A 24,738-nucleotide genomic window follows, 5' to 3' on the forward strand; every position below is an offset into this window, starting at 1 on the left:
ATTTGAGGTTTGCAGATGACATTGTTGTCCTAGGAGAGCAAATCAGTGAAGTGGAGGATATGCTTAAAGACCTTGCAAATGCCAGCAAATGCTGTGGATTGAAAATGAATATGAAGAAAACAAAAGTTATGGCAAATTCCATGGTACCTCATGGTTCTATGACTGTTAATGGCAATAAAATTGATGAAGTAAATGAATATATCTATCTGGGGCAGAGATTTAGCCTGAGAGAAAAGAATCAAGAACAGGAGATAAAGAGGAGAATCAGATTGGGCTGGTGCCAATATGGTAAACTGAGCAACATCATGAGAGGGGAAATACCGTTAAGCCTAAAAAGAAAGGTCTTTAATCAATGCGTGTTACCAACCATGACATATGGAGCTGCGACCTGGGCACTGTCAAATAAAATGGAAAAGTAAATAGCAGCAGCACAGCACAACATGGAAAGAAATATGCTCGGAATCACATATAAAGACAGAAAAACAAATGAATGGGTGAGAAAACAAACACAAGTTCAAGACATTATAAGAACTATCAAATTAAGTAAGTGGAAGTGGGCTGGACATATCAGTAGGAGAAGAGACAATAGATGGACTTCGCTAATGACATCATGGAGACCGATGGATGGGAGTAGAAATAGAGGAAGACAAAGAGTGAGATGGCGAGATGAAATAGACAAGTATTGGGGTACAGTGCAGTGGCAGGGAGAAGCTAGAGATCGTGCACTGTGGCAGAAACATGCTGAGGCTTTCGTCCAGCAGTGGACTGACAACGGCTGATGATGAGGCTAGTTCGCCGTGTGGCGCAGCTATGAAATGATCCATCGCTGTTGATAAGTATAGAGTCGCCGATTACCTCGCTCTGGGCATGCGCAATAGCGTGTCGGATTCCCTAACGCTGGGCAGTTGAGTTCCGGTGCCGGAATCCTAACCACATATCATTTTATGTATCATTTATAAATAATAGATCAAGTATATACATTGTTCTTATAGATTATGCCCGGACGACTAAGAAATAATATATTTAAAAGGAGTGGTAAAAAAAGGTAAATATACTAGTTATTACAAACATAAAGTTATAGCATCTGAACTGAAATTAAAATAAAAGAAACATTTCGTTTTCGTTTCGTTTATTTTTCCACTCACTTATATATATAATTTAAACAAACATGAGTATACATATATTAAATGTGGGTGGATGGAGGTCACAGTAAGTTCACTGAACTTTACGTCGTGACCCCCGTAGGTCTATAAGTATAGTAACAATGCTACGGAGTAGACTAAAATATATATATAAAAGTGAAGGTACAAAATAAAATAAAATTATAGAGGTTATGATAAACCAGGCAGTTATATAATATAATGGTAAAAGGGATAATGATAACAATTAGAGTAAAATATGAAATATAATTAAATATAACAAGTATAACGATACAATGTAGCGGAGATTATTGAATACCAGACACCATTTTGTGTTTGAAATTAGATTTAAAACTAGAAAAGGAAGATTTCTGTTTAAATTCATTTGAGAGTGAAGTCCAAAGTTTGGAACCAAAATAATAAATAGAAGATCGTCGAGCCTTAACATTTAAATTATCAAAGATATAATTGTTTACAGAGGATCGGGTTTTATAGGAATGGCGTTCGTCAATTCTTGTAAATAAAGCACTAAAATGTGAAGGCAGTAAATTGTTAGATAAACGGTACATAAATGAGGCAACTTGTAATTTATTTAAATCATAAATGTTTAAAACGTTAAATCTTTTAAAAAGTAATTTTGTATGGGCTCTAAATGATTCTCCCGCACAAATTTGTAGTTTAAAGAGGCGGTCTATATGAGTTTTCTCTAGACTTGTCCAGGGGCATAACGTATCAAATTGATCTAGAGTAATTGCCCAACATAAATTGGCATAAGAAAGGTAAGGCAAAACTAAAGTATTATAAAGGGTTAATAAGGTTTTTTGAGGGAAGATATGTTTTAATTTGTTCAATATTCCAACATTTCTGGAAACTAGATTACTGATTTTATTTATGTGTAGTTTCCAAGTCAAAGAGGGATCAATATACATTGTTCTTATAGATTATGCCCGGACGACTAAGAAATAATATTTCGAAGAAAACCTGAACGTGTCATCAGTACTGAACCATTCCACTATGGTTGCTTCAGTTTAGATACCAGGTCACACAAGGTACGTACCTGCATGTGGCATTATAATATTAACATTATAAAACATGTATATGTATGTATGTATACATACATTTTTTTTTTTTTTTTAAATAACAGCCTCGTTTTATTTGAATCTCTTTATTACAGCACATGAATACGACACCGTTGGAAAATATGGATAATTCCCTAAATCTAGATTGTCGCCATCGATACTGATAGCACTAAGACCAAAGCATGAACAAGTAAACTTTAAGGTAATGTTCAAAACCACGTCTAATGAAACTTCTCTTTCAAACAATCAATTAATGAACTAACTAGCTTAATTATCTTGCTATAAACATTTGTGTTCTTCCTTTTTATAGGCACTTTATTTATTAGATCAACCATCACTTGACTTTGGAAGCCAATACTATGAACCTCCATGCTATGAATTATGTTATCGATCGTTGTTCCTGCCATCCAGACCCGATACCACTCGTCCATCATACACACCGGCCATCTACTACAACAACAAGCTGGTTATAAGCTTCTTTTTTAATCACTTGCAGTCTTCAGTGCATATCATCTTCGAAAGTGATGCATCTCGTTATTCCCAGCATGAGCCAGCAAACTGCGGTAATGCCTCTCCTAGGTGAAGAGAGTGACACCTCACGAGCTTTGTGCCTATCATATTCCGTCAGACCCCATCATTACGTCATTAGCTTTCAAAATGATGTATATGCCCCAGTTGAATCACATTCTGAATTCACCACCTTACACCTCTTCTTGAAATAGGCAAGCAGTGCACTCATCGTGATGCAGACCGCCGCCCTGCCATTAATGATATCGTTGGCATGTTGAAAAACAAGATCAACACTTTGTAATTCACTCAGCTGTCCCATAAAGAAATTACATTATTTTAATAAAATGCAATCATAATGTAATCTAATAATAATTTTCAATTCAATAATCGTTTTTACGAAATATCACATTCAAATGTATATTATCAGAAATTGGTTAAAGCAAATAAATATATTATTTTTATAACTTCTAATTACATGAATTTAATTTGGCTTCTTCTTTTGTTGATCTCCTACAAGCAATGCTAATCATCTTACTTTATAATTGAAAAAAAGAAAATGGTTAAACAAATAAATAAAAATGTATATTCTAATGATTAAAAACCAAACATGAGCGTTATATAATATTATCTAATAATCTTAAACAGACTAATCCCTTTTTTTCTTTTTTCATGTACTGTAATAAATACAGTTGATTTGATGAAATATATCAATAGGTAAATAATGACAATTAAGTTTTCATGTTGATAGGCCAAACTTTTGCTGAATTTTGTATACATTTTGTGTACATCAATATTGTCCAATTTGTCCCTCTTTAGTTTGCAAAAATAATCTTGAAAGGAAGCCCATCTCGAAAAGAAACTGACCCAAGAGTCTTAAAATAAAAAGCCCATGGGCTTCTTTAAAGGTTTTACGGAATTATGTCTATACCAAAAAATGTAGGTTCTCCTTGGACTTAAAAGTGATTAAAATAAATAATATTATGATTGAATTATGTTATCGAGGTAACATTTCATCCAAAACAGTCCACACGGCTACACACAAGTCCATTTCATACGAACTCTGTACAGACATTGTGTCACCTGTGAAATATATAGATAAAACATATTGTATTAGGTAAAAATATTACAATTAATAACAGGACAAATTTGTGGTAACCGGTTAAAAGGCAGCGCAAAATAACCGGTTAAAAACACCCATTAAATTCGGTGTCAGAATGCCATTTAACCGGTTATCGCTGGGCAACTTTTAGCTGCAACACAAAATAACGGTTATTTGATTGATAGCTGCTGACCCCGAGTCAACTACACGGCAGTAACGTTTGAATTAACCGCCAGGACCAATTGCTTTTTGGGTAATTCTAACTTTCTAAATTTTTGTCAACGACCACCCATTGATTTAACCGGTTATTTCGGAGCACAAATTGAGCAGAAACGTGGTATTGTTATTTTTAATCCATTTTAAAATAAACGGTTAATTTGCGTTATGCAGCAAAAACAGACCCGAATTCTACTACAAATAAAAATGTGTTGTAATATAATATTGTGTATATGCATGTGGCGGGGCGTTTATTCGAAGAAATAAATAAGGCCCTTGGGGCGTTTATTCAAAATGATGTTTCTTCAAAGCGGGGCATTGATTCTATTAAATATGGTAAGTGATAGACTAGATTTAAAAAGAGAAATTCAATATCATACCATCAGAATGATGAAACCAAAAGTATCGTTGATTTTCATTTAAAAGGCTGCCACCTGGGACACCATTTTGAATCCAGAATGATACATCACCACCCTCAGGATCGTCACTTAGCGTTGTTGCATTTATCGATGATAACAAGCTTACAACTTCCTTCATAACTGCTGTTGCATCTTGTGAACCTGTGTTAAAAAGACAACAAAGCCTGATTCAAACTAAGTGAATATGTTAGCGCAAATGCAACGGTTTTGTTTGCAACGAAAAAAACAATGCAAATTTATTCACATGATTTGGAGCATTATTTGAAAACACACATGCATATTTGTGTAGCGGAAAAGCAAAAATAATAAAACTGTCATCTTGTGATGTGCTTAACCAGCCCATGTTAAGACATTGTAATTATACAAATAGAAAATACATAGAAAAATAATATGCTGTTTATAAAATGTCAGTAAAAATATTAAAATCTGAAAAATACAATGCTGAGTGCAGCAATAAAACTGACTTGGTGACAAAAATATATAAAATATGATTTATTTATTTAACCTTGTTTATAGAGGGTGACCCTAAACAGCATATGCTGACAATCAAGGGGCCCTCATGTTAAGTTATGATAATAATAATTATGTGTGTGATATGGAGATCTAACCTTTAAACTGAATGCCATAAGGCTTAAATGTTCCCATATCCGATTCCATTACAAAATCATAGTTGCTTATGTTAACCTACAAGACAAATCAATGCATTCATTAAGATTTAATTTCCTTACAGAGTAATAGCAAAAATGAAAACCTCATTATGGGCTTATGTCAAAAATTATTCTCCTGCAGTTACTGCAGTATTTACAATAACTCGTTTATGCAATTATTTAGCATACTGTTTTATTCATCTGTTATTTTTTTAATCTGGGATTATTGTTTGTTAGGTTGGGGTGGGCATATAACCAAGGGAGATAAGGGCTGTATATGCAAGGTGTTGGAAAGGGAAATAAGAGTGATTGGCTCATTGGCGCCCTAAGTCTACGTTTGCCACTACCGTGAACGATTGAAGAAAAGTGCCACCCCTTCATCCTGATCTTCCTCACTGCCACATTGGTAGAAGCAGTGAGTGCGGACGGGTCGATACTCAAATTCGTTTCTCCCAGCTGGGAGTAAATTTAACGATGACTGCTTATTCAAAACAGAATTTTTTCGAATAAATAAGGTATTTAATTTATTTTAAAGTGCTTTATAAAAATTGATACATGCTCAAACCTCAGTTTTGTTACCTTGTGCCTCTGATAATATTGTTGTGAACCAACTAAGCCAACTTCTTCAGCTGTCCACAGCACTGCTCTTACAGTACGCTTTGGGCGTAAACCAAGCTGCTGCATAATAGACAACGCCTAGCAAACACAAATACATAAGTAAACACATTATTTTATCCCAATGCTTTGCTTAAAATGTCTTTGAAACCTGTTATGAATGAATGTACAAGTATATAGCTAGGTCAAAGTTTTTACAGCGCCTTAAGCTCGGTCTACACTTTAGTCGTAGTTCAACTTCAAAAAGTACTAGTTCGAGCTATTACTTCAAATTCGATTCATAAAAGAAGTAGTCCAAGTTTGCAGTTCGAATTAATGAAGTCAAGCTTTTAGTCGAGTTTCACACGTCTGGATAACAAAGGCTATTAATTGGCCAATGATAAGAGAGTATTTGAAGAGCAGACGAAATTTTGTACATTAATATCACTTTCCATTTTTTGTTACAACAAAACGTTTTACGCATCAGGACTATAAATATTGTTAATCAGTATTAATTTAAAAGTAGAGTATTTTTGATTAACAACAAACAAAAACTTCAAAATGTGTGTAGGAACCATGGCGGTACGGTAACTTTCATATTTTCTAGGCCTCCAAAAAAGTATGATCGCGACGAACCACGTACTTCATAGCATGACAAGAACGCGCTAAGCCCCTAAACATTCTATCGCGTGGTGAATTTCTGTATCTCCCATTATCACTATGGCGTGACGTAGTTCAAGTCGGACTTGCGCAAAGAAAATAATGTAATTTGTATACGGTTGTAAATAAACATGATTTGCATTATTATAACATATACCAATGTGTATTTAATTAAGCTAATATAAAAATAGATATTTCATTCTTCAATATCAGGCCAATATAACAACTCAATGACTGTTACATTTTTTATAAACCTTGTTTAAATGCCATTTAGTCAGCGATTTAGCCTTCCCTTTCGAGGACAAAAAAATAAATCAAAATTTGATTTAGTCGAGGTTGGCCTGATTTAGTCGCCAATTTAGTTGAAGTTCGGTTTATGAATTAAAATAACGTCATTCATCAAGTTTTAGCTCGAACTACGACTAAAGTCCGGTTTAAGAATACGGGCGTTAGTGTCCATATATGGGCAGATCACATTATTTTGTCACATAAAGTTTGATGGTGTAGAGCTTTAACCGAGTTAACAATAGGGAGCATTCGATTTGCGACAACCGAGGACCAACATAGGTCAGGTCAATCGATATGTAGTCTGGACCTAGAAACCATCAAAGCTTTGTTGAGGTGAGGAGTGAGGACACACATCCCAATATCTACGCATGCTTTGTTAAGGTGAGGAGTGAGGACACACGTCCAAATATCTATGCATGCTTTGTTGAGGTGAGGAGTGAGGACACACGTCCCAATATCTACGCATGCTTTGTTGAGGTGAGGAGTGAGGACACACGTCCAAATATCTATGCATGCTTTGTTGAGGTGAGGAGTGAGGACACACGTCCAAATATCTATGCATGCTTTGTTGAGGTGAGGAGTGAGGACACACGTCCCAATATCTATGCATGCTTTGTTGAGGTGAGGAGTGAGGACACACGTCCCAATATCTACGCATGCTTTGTTGAGGTGAGGAGTGAGGACACACGTCCCAATATCTACGCATGTGTTGTTGAGGTGAGGAGTGAGGACACACGTCCCAATATCTACGCATGCTTTGTTGAGGTGAGGAGTGAGGACACACGTCCCAATATCTACGCATGCTTTGTTGAGGTGAGGAGTGAGGACACACGTCCCAATATCTACGCATGCTTTGTTGAGGTGAGGAGTGAGGACACACGTCCCAATATCTACGCATGCTTTGTTGAGGTGAGGAGTGAGGACACACGTCCCAATATCTACGCATGTTTTGTTGAGGTGAAGAGTGAGGACACACGTCCCAATATCTACGCATGTTTTGTTGAGGTGAGGAGTGAGGACACACGTCCCAATATCTACGCATGTTTTGTTGAGGTGAAGAGTGAGGACACACGTCCCAATATCTACGCATGTTTTGTTGAGGTGAGGAGTGAGGACACACGTCCCAATATCTATGCATGCTTTGTTGAGGTGAGGAGTGAGGACACACGTCCCAATATCTACGCATGCTTTGTTGAGGTGAGGAGTGAGGACACACGTCCCAATATCTACGCATGCTTTGTTGAGGTGAAGAGTGAGGACACACGTCCCAATATCTACGCATGCTTTGTTGAGGTGAGGAGTGAGGACACACGTCCCAATATCTACGCATGCTTTGTTGAGGTGAAGAGTGAGGACACACGTCCCAATATCTACGCATGCTTTGTTGAGGTGAGGAGTGAGGACACACATCCCAATATCTACGCATGTTTTGTTGAGGTGAGGAGTGAGGACACACGTCCCAATATCTACGCATGCTTTGTTGAGGTGAGGAGTGAGGACACACGTCCCAATATCTACGCATGCTTTGTTGAGGTGAGGAGTGAGGACACACGTCCCAATATCTACGCATGCTTTGTTGAGGTGAGGAGTGAGGACACACGTCCCAATATCTACGCATGCTTTGTTGAGGTGAAGAGTGAGGACACACGTCGTAATATCTACGCATGCTTTGTTGAGGTGAAGAGTGAGGACACACGTCCCAATATCTACGCATGCTTTGTTGAGGTGAAGAGTGAGGACACACGTCCCAATATCTACGCATGCTTTGTTGAGGTGAGGAGTGAGGACACACATCCCAATATCTACGCATGCTTTGTTGAGGTGAAGAGTGAGGACACACGTCCCAATATCTACGCATGCTTTGTTGAGGTGAGGAGTGAGGACACACGTCCCAATATCTACGCATGTTTTGTTGAGGTGAGGAGTGAGGACACACATCCCAATATCTACGCATGTTTTGTTGAGGTGAGGAGTGAGGACACACGTCCCAATATCTACGCATGCTTTGTTGAGGTGAGGAGTGAGGACACACGCCCCAATATCTACGCATGCTTTGTTGAGGTGAGGAGTGAGGACACACGTCCCAATATCTACGCATGCTTTGTTGAGGTGAGGAGTGAGGACACACGTCCCAATATCTACGCATGCTTTGTTGAGGTGAGGAGTGAGGACACACGTCCCAATATCTACGCATGCTTTGTTGAGGTGAGGAGTGAGGACACACGTCCCAATATCTACGCATGCTCATAATGAAGTGACATGACATAGTTTAGTCGTTGCAAATTGAAAGCTCCGTAAGTATTATAAATTATTAATTCAAATAAACGTGTAAGAAAGAAAAAACGCTCTCTTATAGGTAATGATTTATTAAACCTGCTGGTAAAATTATGAAAAAATATGATTGTGAAGAATTATTAATATTATTTGCAATTTTACATAAGGTTAAATAAATAAATTAAAACCCGAATAACATCACTGTTGATGTTAAATTGAGAAGTAACAAGTTTGTATTGTGAATTTAAATAAAGGTAGTGCAAGCCACAAAAAAAAAAATTTTCTTAAAAAAAACCCAAAAAAACTGAAAATACGAATTCTGAAAAATAATTACCTGCCATGATATGAAAGCGCCACCACCGTCATCCATTGCACCCTGACCCACATCCCAGCTATCAAGATGACCTGATATTAACACAATCTAATTTAAATAAAACAAAACAAATGATTTTGACACTTTGCTGAACTGGATTGATAGGTTTGTTTCACATCTTGCAAGTCAGGTTCTTGCTACTGTGTTTAACGGAAAAAAAAAATAGTACCTCGTCAGGATATTTGCTTCCTCTGATTTCAGCCACTGTGTTCCGAGACGTAACTGGAGGTAGATTTTTAGCATCCATTTTTAAACGAATTACAATCTTTGTTCCTAGAGACAAAAGTTGCACAAGAAAAAACAGAACAAATAAATTATAGGTGATATTTCAAATCAAATTTGTAACATGTATATTAAAGCATACATTTTGATCCAAGATGTATTGGCCTATTTGGTGTTTGGTCTCTAATTAGAGGGAGTCTATCATTAGAGGGAGAAGCTAATGTTAAAAGATAGACGATAACCCAGGGCCGCAGTACAATGGTCTTTAATTGCAGGGAGACCTGTAATTTAATATTACCTTTATTTGCCATTCTATCCAACATCTCAGCATCTTCAACAGTTATACATGCAGTAGGGATCTTTTTGATATTATCATCATAATCCTGTAAAGACCAATGTTACTGCTACATATACAGTACAGTGTGTGAGGAATAAGGAGAATATTATTTATGAAAATATTAAACTTTAATAACCCTTTTCACATAAATTGGCATAAATTGTTAAAAAGTAACAAGTTGTTACTTTTTGCTGATGTGAAAAGGGTATTAATTGGATAAATTTAGATTTGATGCATTGTAATTTTTTACTGTTATATTTTTTATTGTTTAGTTGTATGTACTGTTTAGGCATTCTGAATTATTGTAAACTCTTCATTTCATTTAAGTATTTTGGAATTGATTCTGCCAATCTTTTTTTCACAACCTTTTCTCTGCAATTTACAGGCTGCAAAATAAATACATCTATTTAATTTTTTCTGAAACTGAACCTTCAGAAATACTTAAAACTTTATAAAAAAAAATGTTGCTACATGTTAGCATTGTTCCTCATATTACTGAAAATATGCTGATATCAAGTTTGCAGTACACCACATATATAGTTCTGAAAAGAACTGTTGCGTGTCCTCACTCCTAACAACATATTGATTTCAACAAACATTCAAGCAATACTAATGCTGAAAATCTGCTAAAAAAACTATGTTTACTAATAAAATCTCTTTCTTTAAGTATATCTTACCTGCCAACCTGTGTGAGGACTGTGAATAGAGAAGGATGCAACAGATCGTATTAGGCTTGCTACTCCGCCAACTTTCGCTGTTTCTTTCGCACTATAATCTCGATATGCAACACTAGTCGGGTATCCGTCGTATCCCTGATTAAAAACCACTATTTTGCCTTTAGCCTGTATCAACAGAGATGATCAAGTGAAGTAAAACTAGATTTGAACTCGTCACTACGGACGAGTTAGGTTATCCGCAGCGCAAACGCCACGTGCACGTCATACGTTAGAATATTGCACACAGTATAACGATTATGCCATTGAAAAAATGTTAGTGTGCTCTCTATTTTGTGTCACGTCTAAGTATATACAGTATACACTATATACTGTAAACGTACTACATACAGTGCAGAATAGGTGAAAATAAGTGACCAAAGTTATACAATATATAAAAATGGGGGAAAATGGAATACGGATACGTAGAGATGCGCTCTTTAAAATGTGATGCGCTATGACGAAAGGGACAAAAATCCTATATTTTATATTCGAGTGGCCATACGATGACGTCACAATGTTCGGTTAGCCATATTGATTCATGACCCGATATCTACAACTCATCAACTTCCAGAATATGTAATTTTAAAAAAAGTTCACCACGTAGTTTAGAAATTATGACTGTTTAAAAAAAGGCATAATTTTGATGAATTTTTGAACTTTTTCATCAAAAACGTGCGCGAATTGTCCAATTCGACGTGCTCGTATGACGTGATTTTAAGTTAAAATTGTTTGAAAATTGGAAAAAATTAGTAGAAAAGGCTGGAAAAACATAAATCACGCAAAAAAAGATGTTTTTAGCGCTACGTGCACACGGGCGCATACAAAATTGCGAGCACGTGGGAATTTTTTTAATGCTCAAAATGACATGAAACGCGTAGAAAGTTAATTATAAATTGATTTTTCGCATTCTTAAATTTTAAACGCGTGTGCGCGCGTAACTTTCTTTGAAACATGCCATTTTTTGATCCATAGAAAGTTTGCCCTTGATATGACTTAAATTTTCACCAAGTGTCAATACAAAATGACTTTTGCTTTTTAATCTATGATCAATCATTGAAATTCATAAAATCGCGTGTAAGTCACGTTGCGCAACTCTAAAATCATAAATACAGCTACAGGTCAATCTTATGACAAAGTTATACAATCTTATGCTGGCCAGAATTAGAGATACGCTGCGAACATAAAAAAAAAAAAAGATTGTGACAATAACAACAAATGTTTAGCTTTTTTACTATTACATTGCATTTCAAATTTAAGTTTGGGCACCTTAAAAACATAATACAACAATAATAATATGAAAACAAAATTAAATGTAGCTAAGTAGAACAATCAGTTTGAATAGAATAGACTACTATTCTTTAAATATTATAAATTTGATTAAGTGGTTTATGTCAGCTGCTGCATTTATGTTTTTCCAACTTCCGTATTTTTTTTGATTGACTGATTAACACCGCAAAGTGTTTAAGGTGACAAAATAGTAGAATATGGTAATAAACTTTATGACAAAATGTGCAAACATGTTTTGTTGTTGCATCGACCACGCACCCTAAGCTTTTTGACCCACACGATCGGTTCCATGCACCCTAAACTTTTTGAATGATTTTCTATTGGCTAATTGGCTTCATTAAATGTTTGGTTAATAGACACATATTACAGTACTGTTGGTGTTTGTCACAGCCAAACATAAGGTCAAAGGACTGTTACTAGTTGCTATCTTGGCAAGCGTCCTGTTGTTAGATTGGCATGCTATGTATAAATTTGCTCACCTGGTCTGCTTTCTTTGTTAGCTCATCAAAAGAATGAACAACTAAAACCTCAGCTGTGAGACCTGTTGATATATATTTAATAAAATACGTTTTGTATTACAATCACACTGATTTTAAAATGTTTTGTTCATAACATCCAAAATATATCGTAAAAAAAAAAATGGTAATATGGCCCTCTAGGTCACAGAAAATTGTAAAGCAAATTCATCATAGCCCGGTGTCTCTCCATTATAACGCACACGACATCATGTCACGGTGTCGTGTCAGTCCACTGTAGGATTTTACATTATACATCGCAATAGTGATGCATGTATTGCTTTCAGCCCATCCACATCGTTGACCAAGTTGACTATAACAAGGCGGTTGAAATACTTTTGTTATACTATGTTGTTGTACGTAGGTTTATACACTATATATGACTATGTATACATACATTGTGCCGCTAATGTGGCCGGCAGAAAAAATAATCTGCATATTTATTTTTTAAACAAATTTCTCAAGCAGTCTCACAGCCCACATTTTTGCAGAATGTCGGTATACCCAACAATAAAACAAACTGATTTTTGTTGTCTCTTATGATTTCATTTTGAATGAACGCCCTGGGGCGTTTATTGTTCAGGAGGGTTTTTAGGGGTGTATGTAATGCCGGTGTAATATTATATGGTAACATGCTTGTGTTGTTTAATCAAGGAAATAAATAAACGTGTTTATTCGAGGGGACGTTATTAGAGGCTTATTTATTCGAATAAATACGGTTACCTTGCTCTGGAGTACCAATACTGCTTCCAAGACCCATCATTGCAATTTTGTAATGTCTTGGTTCTAACATAGTTGCTGATTCATTTCCTCTCACCCAATGAGGTACCTGTTTAAATCAAACCCAATAAGCAAACATAAATAAAGTAATCAAAAAAAGAAAGTACATGGATTTATACTGATTTTGATTTTAAAAAAGTTATTGCAAAGTATGAATAAATGGAATACCCAATAAATGATATCACTTTTATTCACACGTTTCTTGTATATAAACTATAAAGTACAATAATGTTAAACTAGGTTAATTATGTTTCTCTATTAGATCATGTTAGGGTATTAAGCTGATCACATATTTGTTCATTTTAGGTACACATAAAATGGCTTGATCATGATCACGATCAGTGCCCAATCATTATCAATGGTGAATGGTCAATTTTTTGAAAGATATTACTCTTTTTCTACTCTACAACAAGTGATATGCAAACAGGGACATTATTAGTATACTGGGAGATAAAAATGGGGTATTTGCTATTAATAATAAATCCTGTTTAAAGCATTCTTACTGTCACATTTTCTCCATGTACATTCTCTAATCCTGCTTTTTTCAATGTGTTTAACATGTAATCTGAAATAAATGTAGTTAACTGCAATATAATTTAAATTATATTTCAAGACATCTGATTAGTTAATAGCTCTGTTGTTTATTTATTGCCAAGCCATCAAACTATACCCAAACAAAAACTCAGTAATAACAGCAATTGGATGTATACATGCGCAACAGTGAGGTTTACGATCCTTGTTGTATAATTCAGTTGACGAATTATCAAATACAGGCTTTGATAATGAAGCACAAAATGATAAAACTGTGTCTCCAACCAGTAGTTTTAAAACAGTAGACTCACCAATAGCATTTTCAAGGTTTTTGGAGCCAGCAATTCTGCTCCCAAACGTATCTACAAAGTCTGCCAGTCGAGTGTACACTTGACCTTTGCCTTTTCCAATTGTTGTAAAATTTATTATTTTGTTGGCAATATCTACAATACAAAGACAATTACTAAATTAAATCTGACAGGCAATTTGACTATTTTGTGGTTTCAATTATAGTTTTTTCAGGTAAACCAATTTTTTTTCTCAATCTAAATTTTGGTCAAAGTGAATTTGTGACTATATATTACTATTATGTGACATTGAAATGGCATATTTATAAAAGTTATACAAAATAATTTTGAAGTTATTGCTTCAGGATGACAATATATCCTAAATATTGCACTTTTTTGTTTACATTTAAATTTTGATTGAACTATCCAGTGGTTTGTTTTTAAAATACTTATACCTCTGGCATGTTAATATACAGGGTTAACATAATTTTGAATAATGATTTTTAAATAACTAATAAAAATTAATACAAATTATGGATATTACCTTGATATTCATAAACTTGTTTGATTTGTTTATTTATTGCAGAAGTATCTTTACAAATTACACCATTCAAAACTAGGTACAAATCTACATAGAAATTTAAAAATACTTTAATTAAATTATTAAAAATGTATTAATATCTATTTATTTATAAATTCAGTAGATAAAACATCATAGTGAGTATAGTGTACTTACAAATAACTGCTGTATTGAATAAAAGACTGCAAAGTGGTGCCATGACTACACAAATCAGATCGAATGAAGATCTCTAAAATATAAAAGCACATTAGAAATTAAATTCTAAAAAATGTAGTTTTTTAATGTCTGCAAAACAAAGCTGGTGAAATGTATTTCTGAGGGTTGTTGAATCATTCATTAATCTAAAAGATACCCTACACAATGCCTAGTTAAAAATAATAAAAAAAAATTTTAAAAACACTTGGGGATGTTGTAGACAACCTGTTGTGAGTGTGAGTATGTTGAATGAAGTACTGAAACAATTAAGAGTAATTTTAAGCGGGTGGGTACGAAACTATCCATGTTACTAGTTAGTCCATGGTTACTCCATGGTTAGTCCAATGGTCCAAATACAACAACACAAAGTTATTCATCTAGAACTGGGCATTGGACCTCACGGTTTAACCATCACCGCCGCGCAGAGTTTGAATGTTTTTAAATTGGGTGAGCTCGAGAGATTGTTTTGCGAAAGTGCAGTAGCACTGTTATTATTTATATATATGTTATAAAAAGCAAAATGCAATTTAGACAATATTATTAAATGGGTCGAATCGTCCACGTCCCGTCCCGTGCCGAAACGTTCCACCAGCGGCAAATCGAATACTACTATTCTAGGCCGAATACAGGTCAACCCGTACCCATGCCAACTCGTACCCAAATTTTGGCTTACTTGTACCCAAAATTTTGGCTGAACCGTACCCATCATTGGCTGACCCATACCCATCATTGGCTGGCCCGTACCCAAGTTTAATGCTATTTAAAGTATATTTATATTACATTTAAACCCAGTTTTATTAAATTTTTAGATACCAATCATATGTTCGATATTATAATGGCAAAAACTATAGACCTAAAAAGTATAATAATATGTACAGACTCGTACGAAAAAAGCACAGCTTTCATCGTATTTGGGTACGTCGTATTTGGTCAAGTTAATACTTGAGGGCGCTGTTTTACATGGAAGATGTCAGTGGTCGGCTGTGCTGCATTCTATTTTTTTCATTTATAAATAGTTATTATTAATCTATTATTTACTACGAATAGTAGTACACGAAAATTGAAATACTCACTAGTTTGTAATGATGAAAACTTGAATTATTAAAAGTAAACATGAATATCTTTTATACATAATTTGTATTTTCATTTTATTTTACAGATAATGAAGTAATGTGCTTTTTGAAAATCGTTTTAAAACTAATGGTTTTTGTTGTTTTGTTTTGCAAGTTTTGGAAAATATTAAACTGTTTTAACATTTCGAAAATATTTAATACATTTTTAAGTAGTCACTCGTATTTTAAAATCACGAAACTATTTAAGTGGATACCAGCCTCATTGCTGCTATGAGCATTTAGTAGTAGATTATCTTTTGCCGTTTATCTAGTATACAATGACGGATGTGAGAATAATAATAAAAGGTAACCTCCAATAATTTAACATTTAATTACAAACGACGACATTTGCTGTTATTACGTTTTCATTTTATAATGATTATTACTGTATTATTATGACTAAAAACCAAAATAAATACTACAAAAACTTTAAAAAAATCATCTTATCGCTGACAGATACGTAAGTACTCAGACACGTGTAGGTAGGCCTTCAGAACGTTTATATTATTTTAGTAAATAAGACGACATCCGTTGCCATGGAAAAACGATCGTAGTTCATTTATTTGTCTTACTTGACACATTATAGAATGCGTATTTTTTTTTAAAAAAGGGAATCCCTCGTCAGCAAAAACACGTAGCTGTAAGTTATTGAGGAAACATCTACCAAAACTGTTTAATTACCGTAAACAAACAGATAATTTTACTGAATTATTTAAGAAAAAAAATAAATAGAAAACGATCATACGCCACATTGCGTTGTCTATTTTTTGACACACTACAAATGGACCCGTACAAAGTTTTTTTTTTATATTAAAGAGGAATCCCCATTCAGCAAAAACACGTAGCTGTTATAGAAGAAAATCTGCCAAAATGTTTAATTGCCTTACAGTACGACAGTACGTGTATATGATCATTTCACTGAATTATTAATAAATAAAATATATGGAAAACGATCATACGTCATTACTGAGTCGTCTCTTTGACGCCCTATAAATGCGTGTTTTTTATAATAAAAGGTTAATCCCGGTCAGCAAAAACATGTAACACGAAATCTACGAGTAATTCGACCCCATATAGCCCTGCAGGCTTTTTGCTTAAAACAGGGCGTTGTTAATTCAACCAATTTTAAATATACGAATACAATAGAAATAATAATTACTTGATCGAATCAGGGAAGATAATTAGAATAAAATAAAAGAATAAAAATTGATAAGTATAAAAGTATACGTTGGTGGTACTTTACCTGGGCTTAATTGAATTGTAATACTAACTATACAACAGTTAAAATATTTTTTTATTAATTAATGTTCTCTTACGTAAATAATAAAGACACATCAAACATACGTTTATAAAACTATAATACTACATTTTAAATAAATGTTACAAATATATGCCTAATTAAACGAAGTTTACAATCAAATCAATGGTCATTTTTATTAAATATAAAAATATTCATACGGCAAAAGCATACCACTAGTTTTGCGCCGATCAAATCATTACAAGTAATTATTCAAATTGGGTACGAGTAGGCCAAATAATGGGTACGAGTAAGATAAAAATGGGTACGGGTAAGCCAAATAATGGGTACGAGTAAGCCAAATACTTGGGTTGGGTACGAGTAAGCCAAATATTTAGTAACAAGTTGGCATGGGTACGGGTTGGTTTGGGTACGGGTTAGCCAAAGTGTGTACGAGTTGACCAATTATTTGGGTACGGTTTAGCCAAGTTGGGTACGAGTTGGCATGGGTACGGGTTGGTTTGGGTACAGGTTGACCAGCACCCTTCTAGGCCTAGGCCTAGATAGAGGCCTAGCTAGGCTTTTATTAGGCCATACATAGACATACATTATACTATAGTGAACAATATCTCTAGGCCTTAGGAAGCAGTAGGTAAATAATTTAATGACAAATCTTACTAACAGAGAAAAAAACCAGGAACCAATTTTGAGTAATTTGTGGGGATGTGGGTACGAAACACAAATGTTAAAGCTTCGTTCTCTCTCCCCTCTCCTCAACAATCAGATGCATCACGTGCACATGGATGCAGAGAGAGAAAAGTTGTCAAGTGAACGCATTCATCCGTGTCATATACGTCCTATACATTAATATGAGGCGCCATCGATGCTTTTTTATGTAGTTACCGTATCATATTATTATTAGGGCCTATACATTGTATACGTAAGGGCAATATTAACTGAATCCGACTAAAAAAGAGAAAGACAATTTACTTCATATGTGTGTGTACTGTAACATGTGCCGTCCTCTATGGATATTTGTTGAAAACCTTATTTTTTAACTAACAGGAAATTTAATTAATCTAAAATGGTGAAATTATTGCAAATTCTTTTATCTTTTTAACAAAATATTATATTTCTGCCTGCAGAATAAAAATTAATGTACCTTATTTTAAACGCCGTGGTTAGGATTCCGGCACCGGAACTCAACTGCCCAGCGTTAGGGAATCCGACACGCTATTGCGCATGCCCAGAGCGAGGTAATCGGCGACTCTATACTTATCAACAGCGATGGATCATTTCATAGCTGCGCCACACGGCGAACTAGCCTCATCATCAGCCGTTGTCAGTCCACTGCTGGACGAAAGCCTCAGCATGTTTCTGCCACAGTGCACGATCTCTAGCTGCTCCCTGCCACTGCACTGTACCCCAATACTTGTCTATTTCATCTCGCCATCTCACTCTTTGTCTTCCTCTATTTCTACTCCCATCCATCGGTCTCCATGATGTCATTAGCGAAGTCCATCTATTGTCTCTTCTCCTACTGATATGTCCAGCCCACTTCCACTTACTTAATTTGATAGTTCTTATAATGTCTTGAACTTGTGTTTGTTTTCTCACCCATTCATTTGTTTTTCTGTCTTTATATGTGATTCCGAGCATATTTCTTTCCATGTTGTGCTGTGCTGCTGCTATTTACTTTTCCATTTTATTTGACAGTGCCCAGGTCGCAGCTCCATATGTCATGGTTGGTAACACGCATTGATTAAAGACCTTTCTTTTTAGGCTTAACGGTATTTCCCCTCTCATGATGTTGCTCAGTTTACCATATTGGTGTAGTGTCGTGTTTGGCACACCATAGTTAGTTGTGTCGCGTTTGGCACACCATAGGTTGTTGTTGCTAGTAATAAAGCAAAGAATAGTAACTCTCCCAAAATCGTGTCCTATTCATTCGTATTTATTACACAACATTACATTGGCGACGAGGATGGCGACGTTCACGATACCCGCACCAATGCCTCTAGACATGGATTCAGGCAACATGGCTGAAAGTTGGCGTCGATTTGCGCAAAGATTTGATAATTTCGAAACAGCGACAGGCGTCAACGCGAAGCCCGAGGCAACACGAGTCGCCACACTCCTGTCGGTAATCGGACAGCGAGCCCTGGAAACATACAACACGTTTACGTGGGACGCCGAAACTGACAAAACAAAGATCGGCCCAGTCTTAGCACAGTTCAAGAAATTCTGTGATGGGAAGCGTAATATCACGTATGAACGATATATTTTCAACTGCAGGGTTCAAAAAGAAGGTGAGAAATTTGATTCCTTTGTTACCTCGCTGAAAAGTCTAGCAGAGACATGCGAGTTTGGTACCTTGAAAGATAGCCTTATTCTTGATAGGATTGTAATAGGAATCAATAAGCCAAGCCTTAAACAACGCCTACTGCGTACAGAAAATCTAACATTAGACACAGCAATATCCAAAATACGAGCAGAAACGGCAGCATCCGAACAGATTGAACAAATGAAACAAAGCAAAGCGAGTGACTTTTCCGACGCAACTCAACACGCGAGAACAGTGCGTTCACACAAAAAAGGTAAACAGAAATACCAAAACACACAACAGGAAAGGGAAAGCAATCCAAGAAAATCACGCACAAGTCCAACAATCTGCATATACTGCGGAGGTGAGTACCCTCACAAAGGCAAAAATACGTGTCCAGCATACGGCAAAAAATGCAACAATTGTGGTAAAATGAATCATTATGCTAAACAATGTAGACAGAAACATAACGCACATGCTGTTGACACCATGTCTAACGACGAAAACGATAGCACAACAAGCGAAGACGAATACTCATTCCATATTACAGGTACTGAGTCTGAAAAACAACCCAAAGTTAATCTGAACATTCAAGGTAGCACTGTCAACGCAATTATCGATACCGGTGCGACTATTAATATAATGAGTATGTCGACATACAAACGCCTACAACACAAACCACAGCTATATACCGAAAAGCTACCAAAGGTGTTCGGTTATGGAAGCCGACAAGCACTGTGCCTAGCTGGAACTTTCACGGCAAACATAACCTATAAAACGAACACAATATCAGCGTCATTCAGCGTAGCCGAAAAAGGAGTCGAAACGCTACTCAGTTTTAACACAGCGAAAGCACTCGACCTAATTCAAGTAACGTATAACCTGAATGAACACGCAGATGCAACGGTATTAAACAAAAGCACAATAACTGAGACATACAAAGACAGGTTTACTGGTATTGGTAAGCTTAACGACACTATGTGCAATCTACACATAAATACTGATATACAACCTGTGGCTCAATCGCATCGCAGGATACCGTTTCATTTAAGGAAGAAGGTTGAAAGCGAACTCAAACGATTACAGGAGTTAGATATCATTGAACCAGTTGACAACGAACCTACTCCATGGATTTCACCAATAACTGTTGTAGCAAAGCCTAAGAAACCTAACGAAATTCGCATTTGCGTGGATATGAGGGCCGCGAACAAAGCTATAAGCAGAGAGAGACACGTGACACCGACAATCGACGACATAATCGGCAAACTAAATGGAGCCGTGATGTTTTCAAAGATCGATATGAACGCAGGCTATCATCAGGTAATGCTAGCGCCAAAGTCGCGATACATTACTGTCTTTTCAACACACGTTGGCCTTTTCAGGTATAAACGACTAAGCTTCGGAGTTTGTTCAGCAGCAGAAAAATTTCAAAACGTCATTCAGTCTGCACTAGGTGGACTAAAAGGAGTCATAAATATAAGTGATGACATACTAGTGTTTGGTAACACTGAAGCCGAACATGCAAACAATCTCAAAGCCTGTATGGAAAGACTGAGAGATAAAAACCTTACCTTAAATAAAGCTAAGTGCGAATTCTTCAAACGCAGCGTTGAATTCTACGGACACATATTTAGTGATACCGGAGTATCACCAGATCCTAAAAAGATTGTCTCACTCCAAAAGGCTGCAGCACCGACTTCTAAAGAACAAACGCGATCGCTCCTAGGCATGACACAATACGTTGCTAGATTCATTCCAAACTATGCTACCATAACAACACCGCTCAGAAAACTCACTCACAAAAACACGCCATGGTTCTGGGGTGAAGAAGAACAGCAGGCATTCGACAAACTAAAGAAAACGCTAACCAGCTCGCACGTCATGGCCTACTTTGATCCAGAAAAGAAATCAACGGTCATAACTGACGCGAGTCCAAGTGGACTCGGGGCCATACTGAGCCAAAACGGTCAACCGCTAGCATACGCGAGTCGCGCGCTTACAAGTGTCGAAACTAGGTACTCTCAAATAGAGCGTGAAGCACTAGGAGTCATATGGGGAATCCAACACTTCCACTTGTACTTATGTGGCAGCGAGTTCGATGTAGTGACCGATCACAAACCGCTTCTTACGCTATTCAATAATCCCGCATCGAAACCACCACCACGTATCGAAAGATGGATATTAAAAATCCAAGCCTACGACTACACCCTGAAGTACCAACCAGGCAATACAAATCCGGCTGACTATATGTCAAGACACAGCCTTACAATGAGCAACAAGACGAAACTGGACATCGCAGCAGAAGAACATGTCAATCTTGTAACAAACAACGCAATCCCTAAATCACTTACTCTGGAACAAGTTCGACGTGAAACGGCAAATGATGGTCTCATACAAACATGCATTAAGGCCATCACTCGCAACAAATGGCACGAGGCTCTAAAAAATCAAGATGACCTCCATTCCGATCTCCAGTGCATGCACAAAGTTCGCAATCAGCTAACATTCGACCAAAAAAACAACATACTCCTACGTGATCACCGCATAGTCATACCCAAGGCACTTAGAAACACAGTAATAGACATCGCCCATGAAGGACATCAGGGCATAGTAAAGACGAAGCAACTCCTCCGAGAAAAAATATGGTTTCCCGGAATAGACCGCATGGTCGAATCAAAAGTAAAACACTGCATACCATGTCAAGCGACGGTGACTGAAAAGAACCACAATGAACCGCTTCAGATGTCGAAACTTCCTAACGGACCATGGGAGGAAATTAGTATTGACTTTAAAGACCTCCCTACTGGCGAGCATCTTCTAGTGATTCTCGATGACTATAGCAGATTCATCACAGTGGAAGTTGTTAAATCAACATCAGCAAAGACAGTTATTCCCAAGATAGACACAGTATTCGCTAATTTTGGAATACCCAGTATAATTCGCACCGACAATGGACCACCATTCAACAGTCACGAGTTTTCTCAATTCACGAAGTACCTTGGCACTCATCACCGCAAAATAACTCCACTATGGCCGCAAGCAAACGGAGAGGTGGAAAGAGTAATGCGTAATCTGAAAAAGGTCTACAAAACCGCAGTGGCCGAAGGTGTTAACTATAAACAATCACTCAATCAATACCTCAGAAATTACAGAGCCACCCCACACAACACCACAGGCAAACCTCCAGCATCTCTGATTTTTAGACATACCTTCAAAGTAAGACTCCCAGAAATAATCAAACAATCAAGCATCAATCAGAATGCAGTCAGAGACAAAGATAACGCTCAAAAATCAAAAATGAAGGACTACGCAGAAAGACGAAAGAAACCTCGAAAGAAACAAATCGAAGTTGGTGGCATGGTCCTCGTAAAAGAAAGCGGCATACTAACATCAACAAAAACACCATATAAAACTAAACCATACAAGGTAACTAAAACAAACGGAACAATGATTACCGCAATGCGAGGACAGCACGGGATCACTCGAAACTCATCATTCTTCAAACTTCTCAACAATCATGTCGCAAACACAAATACAGACAGCGAAGACGACTATCTCACAGATGATGATTCTCCCGGAAAACATCCCATAACAACAAATAATGCAAGGCGCAATCCTCAAAGAGTTCGACAGCCACCAGTTTATCTCAAAGACTATGTTCCATAAGTTAATCGTAACTCTGATAGTATTAATAATGATCAGCACTGATAATTACAAATCTGAACTCATAATAACATTTCTATAACACCGCAGATTGTCAATGCTTGGCAACCGAATTGTTTGAAGTTATTGTTTTTAAAGTTATTGTGTTTAAAGTTTATTTTTCTAGTTTTTATGTAAAAGATGGAGGGATGTAGTGTCGTGTTTGGCACACCATAGTTAGTTGTGTCGCGTTTGGCACACCATAGGTTGTTGTTGCTAGTAATAAAGCAAAGAATAGTAACTCTCCCAAAATCGTGTCCTATTCATTCGTATTTATTACACAACATTACAATTGGCACCAGCCCAATCTGATTCTCCTCTTTATCTCCTGTTCTTGATTCTTTTCTCTCAGGCTAAATCTCTGCCCCAGATAGATATATTCATTTACTTCATCAATTTTATTGCCATTAACAGTCATAGAACCATGAGGTACCATGGAATTTGCCATAACTTTTGTTTTCTTCATATTCATTTTCAATCCACAGCATTTGCTGGCATTTGCAAGGTCTTTAAGCATATCCTCCACTTCACTGATTTGCTCTCCTAGGACAACAATGTCATCTGCAAACCTCAAATGATTAAATTTTTCTCCATTGATATTCACTCCTTTATCCTCCCATTCCAGTGAGCGAAATATGCCTTCCAAACAAGCTGTAAACAGTTTAGGTGAAATTGTATCGCCTTGTCGGACACCCTTCTTTATGTGGATTTTCTCGCTTGGTTTGTGCATCGTAGCTGTGGTAGTGCAGTTGGTGTAGATGTCTTTGAGTAGGTTAATGTACTTATAATGAATTCCCTGATCTTGCAGAGCTTTTAGAACTGACTGTGTCTCCACCGAATCAAATGCCTTTTCATAGTCTATGAAGGCCATACAAAGTGGTTTGTTGTATTCTTGGCATTTTTCTTTGAGCTGGTTCAGTGTATGAATATGATCCATGGTAGAAAAACCACTCCTAAACCCTGCTTGTTCTCTGGGTTGGTGGCTATCAAGTAAATTTTCCATTCGATTTGTCAGGATTCTTGTAAACAACTTGTATATGTTTGAAAGAAGACTAATAGGTCTGTAGTTTTTGAGATCCCTCTTGTCCCCTTTCTTAAAAAGGATGATCATGTTAGATTCTTTCCACTTCTCTGGCACTTTCCCCTGATGTAAGCAAGCTGTGTATAGCTTCGCCAGCTCCTTAGCAATGACGTCCTCCCCCTCTTTGATTGTGTCAATTGAAATGTTATCTGGTCCTGGTGCTTTCCCTCGTTTCATGTTTTTGACTGCATGCTGCACCTCCCAATATGTGATGTCTGGAATTTCTTCCGAGTATATGGATACTTGAAGGTCCACTGACTGGCTGCTTTGATAGAGTTCTTCATAAAATTCTTCAATCCTCATCAAAATCATGTCTTGATCTGTAATTTCTGTCCCTTTTTTTATTAATTAATGATTAACTAGCCTTATAGATGCCTACTAATATGGGATCCACTAATCTAGGCTAGGGCTACCAGTTAGACGTGACCAGTGGGCCTATAGTATTTATTTTGTAATTAAAAAGTGGTTGCTTCATTCATATATAAACTTCATATCATTATGAATTATATAATTACATGACTAGTTTTATGATTTT

At 36.4% G+C, this 24,738-nt stretch overlaps 1 protein-coding gene across 2 annotated transcripts; it reads right to left on the reverse strand.

Annotated features, from left to right (window-relative positions):
• Nucleotides 1–1,112: 1,112 nt before the first annotated feature.
• Nucleotides 1,113–17,900, reverse strand: LOC144844803 (carboxypeptidase Q-like). 2 transcript variants are annotated; one of them, XM_078701872.1, is made up of 15 exons: nucleotides 17,780–17,900; nucleotides 14,710–14,782; nucleotides 14,518–14,601; nucleotides 13,998–14,129; nucleotides 13,659–13,720; nucleotides 13,099–13,204; nucleotides 12,340–12,401; nucleotides 10,535–10,699; nucleotides 9,819–9,903; nucleotides 9,468–9,571; nucleotides 9,260–9,346; nucleotides 5,689–5,805; nucleotides 5,071–5,146; nucleotides 4,424–4,603; nucleotides 1,113–3,808 (listed from the first exon to the last, which is right to left on the reverse strand). In XM_078701872.1, the coding sequence occupies exons 2-15, from the start codon at nucleotides 14,750–14,752 to the stop codon at nucleotides 3,723–3,725; spliced, it is 1,389 nt and encodes a 462-aa protein (XP_078557998.1). In that variant the 5' UTR covers nucleotides 14,753–14,782; nucleotides 17,780–17,900; the 3' UTR covers nucleotides 1,113–3,722. The 2 variants fall into 2 exon arrangements, with proteins under 2 accessions (XP_078557998.1, XP_078558007.1); XM_078701881.1 differs by lacking the exon at nucleotides 17,780–17,900 and having other exon boundaries at nucleotides 14,710–14,883.
• Between the last annotated feature and the right edge of the window lie 6,838 nt (nucleotides 17,901–24,738).

Source organism: Antedon bifida, chromosome 1 (genome assembly GCF_963402885.1).
Source record: "Antedon bifida chromosome 1, ecAntBifi1.1, whole genome shotgun sequence".
Taxonomy (NCBI): Eukaryota; Metazoa; Echinodermata; class Crinoidea; order Comatulida; family Antedonidae; genus Antedon; species Antedon bifida.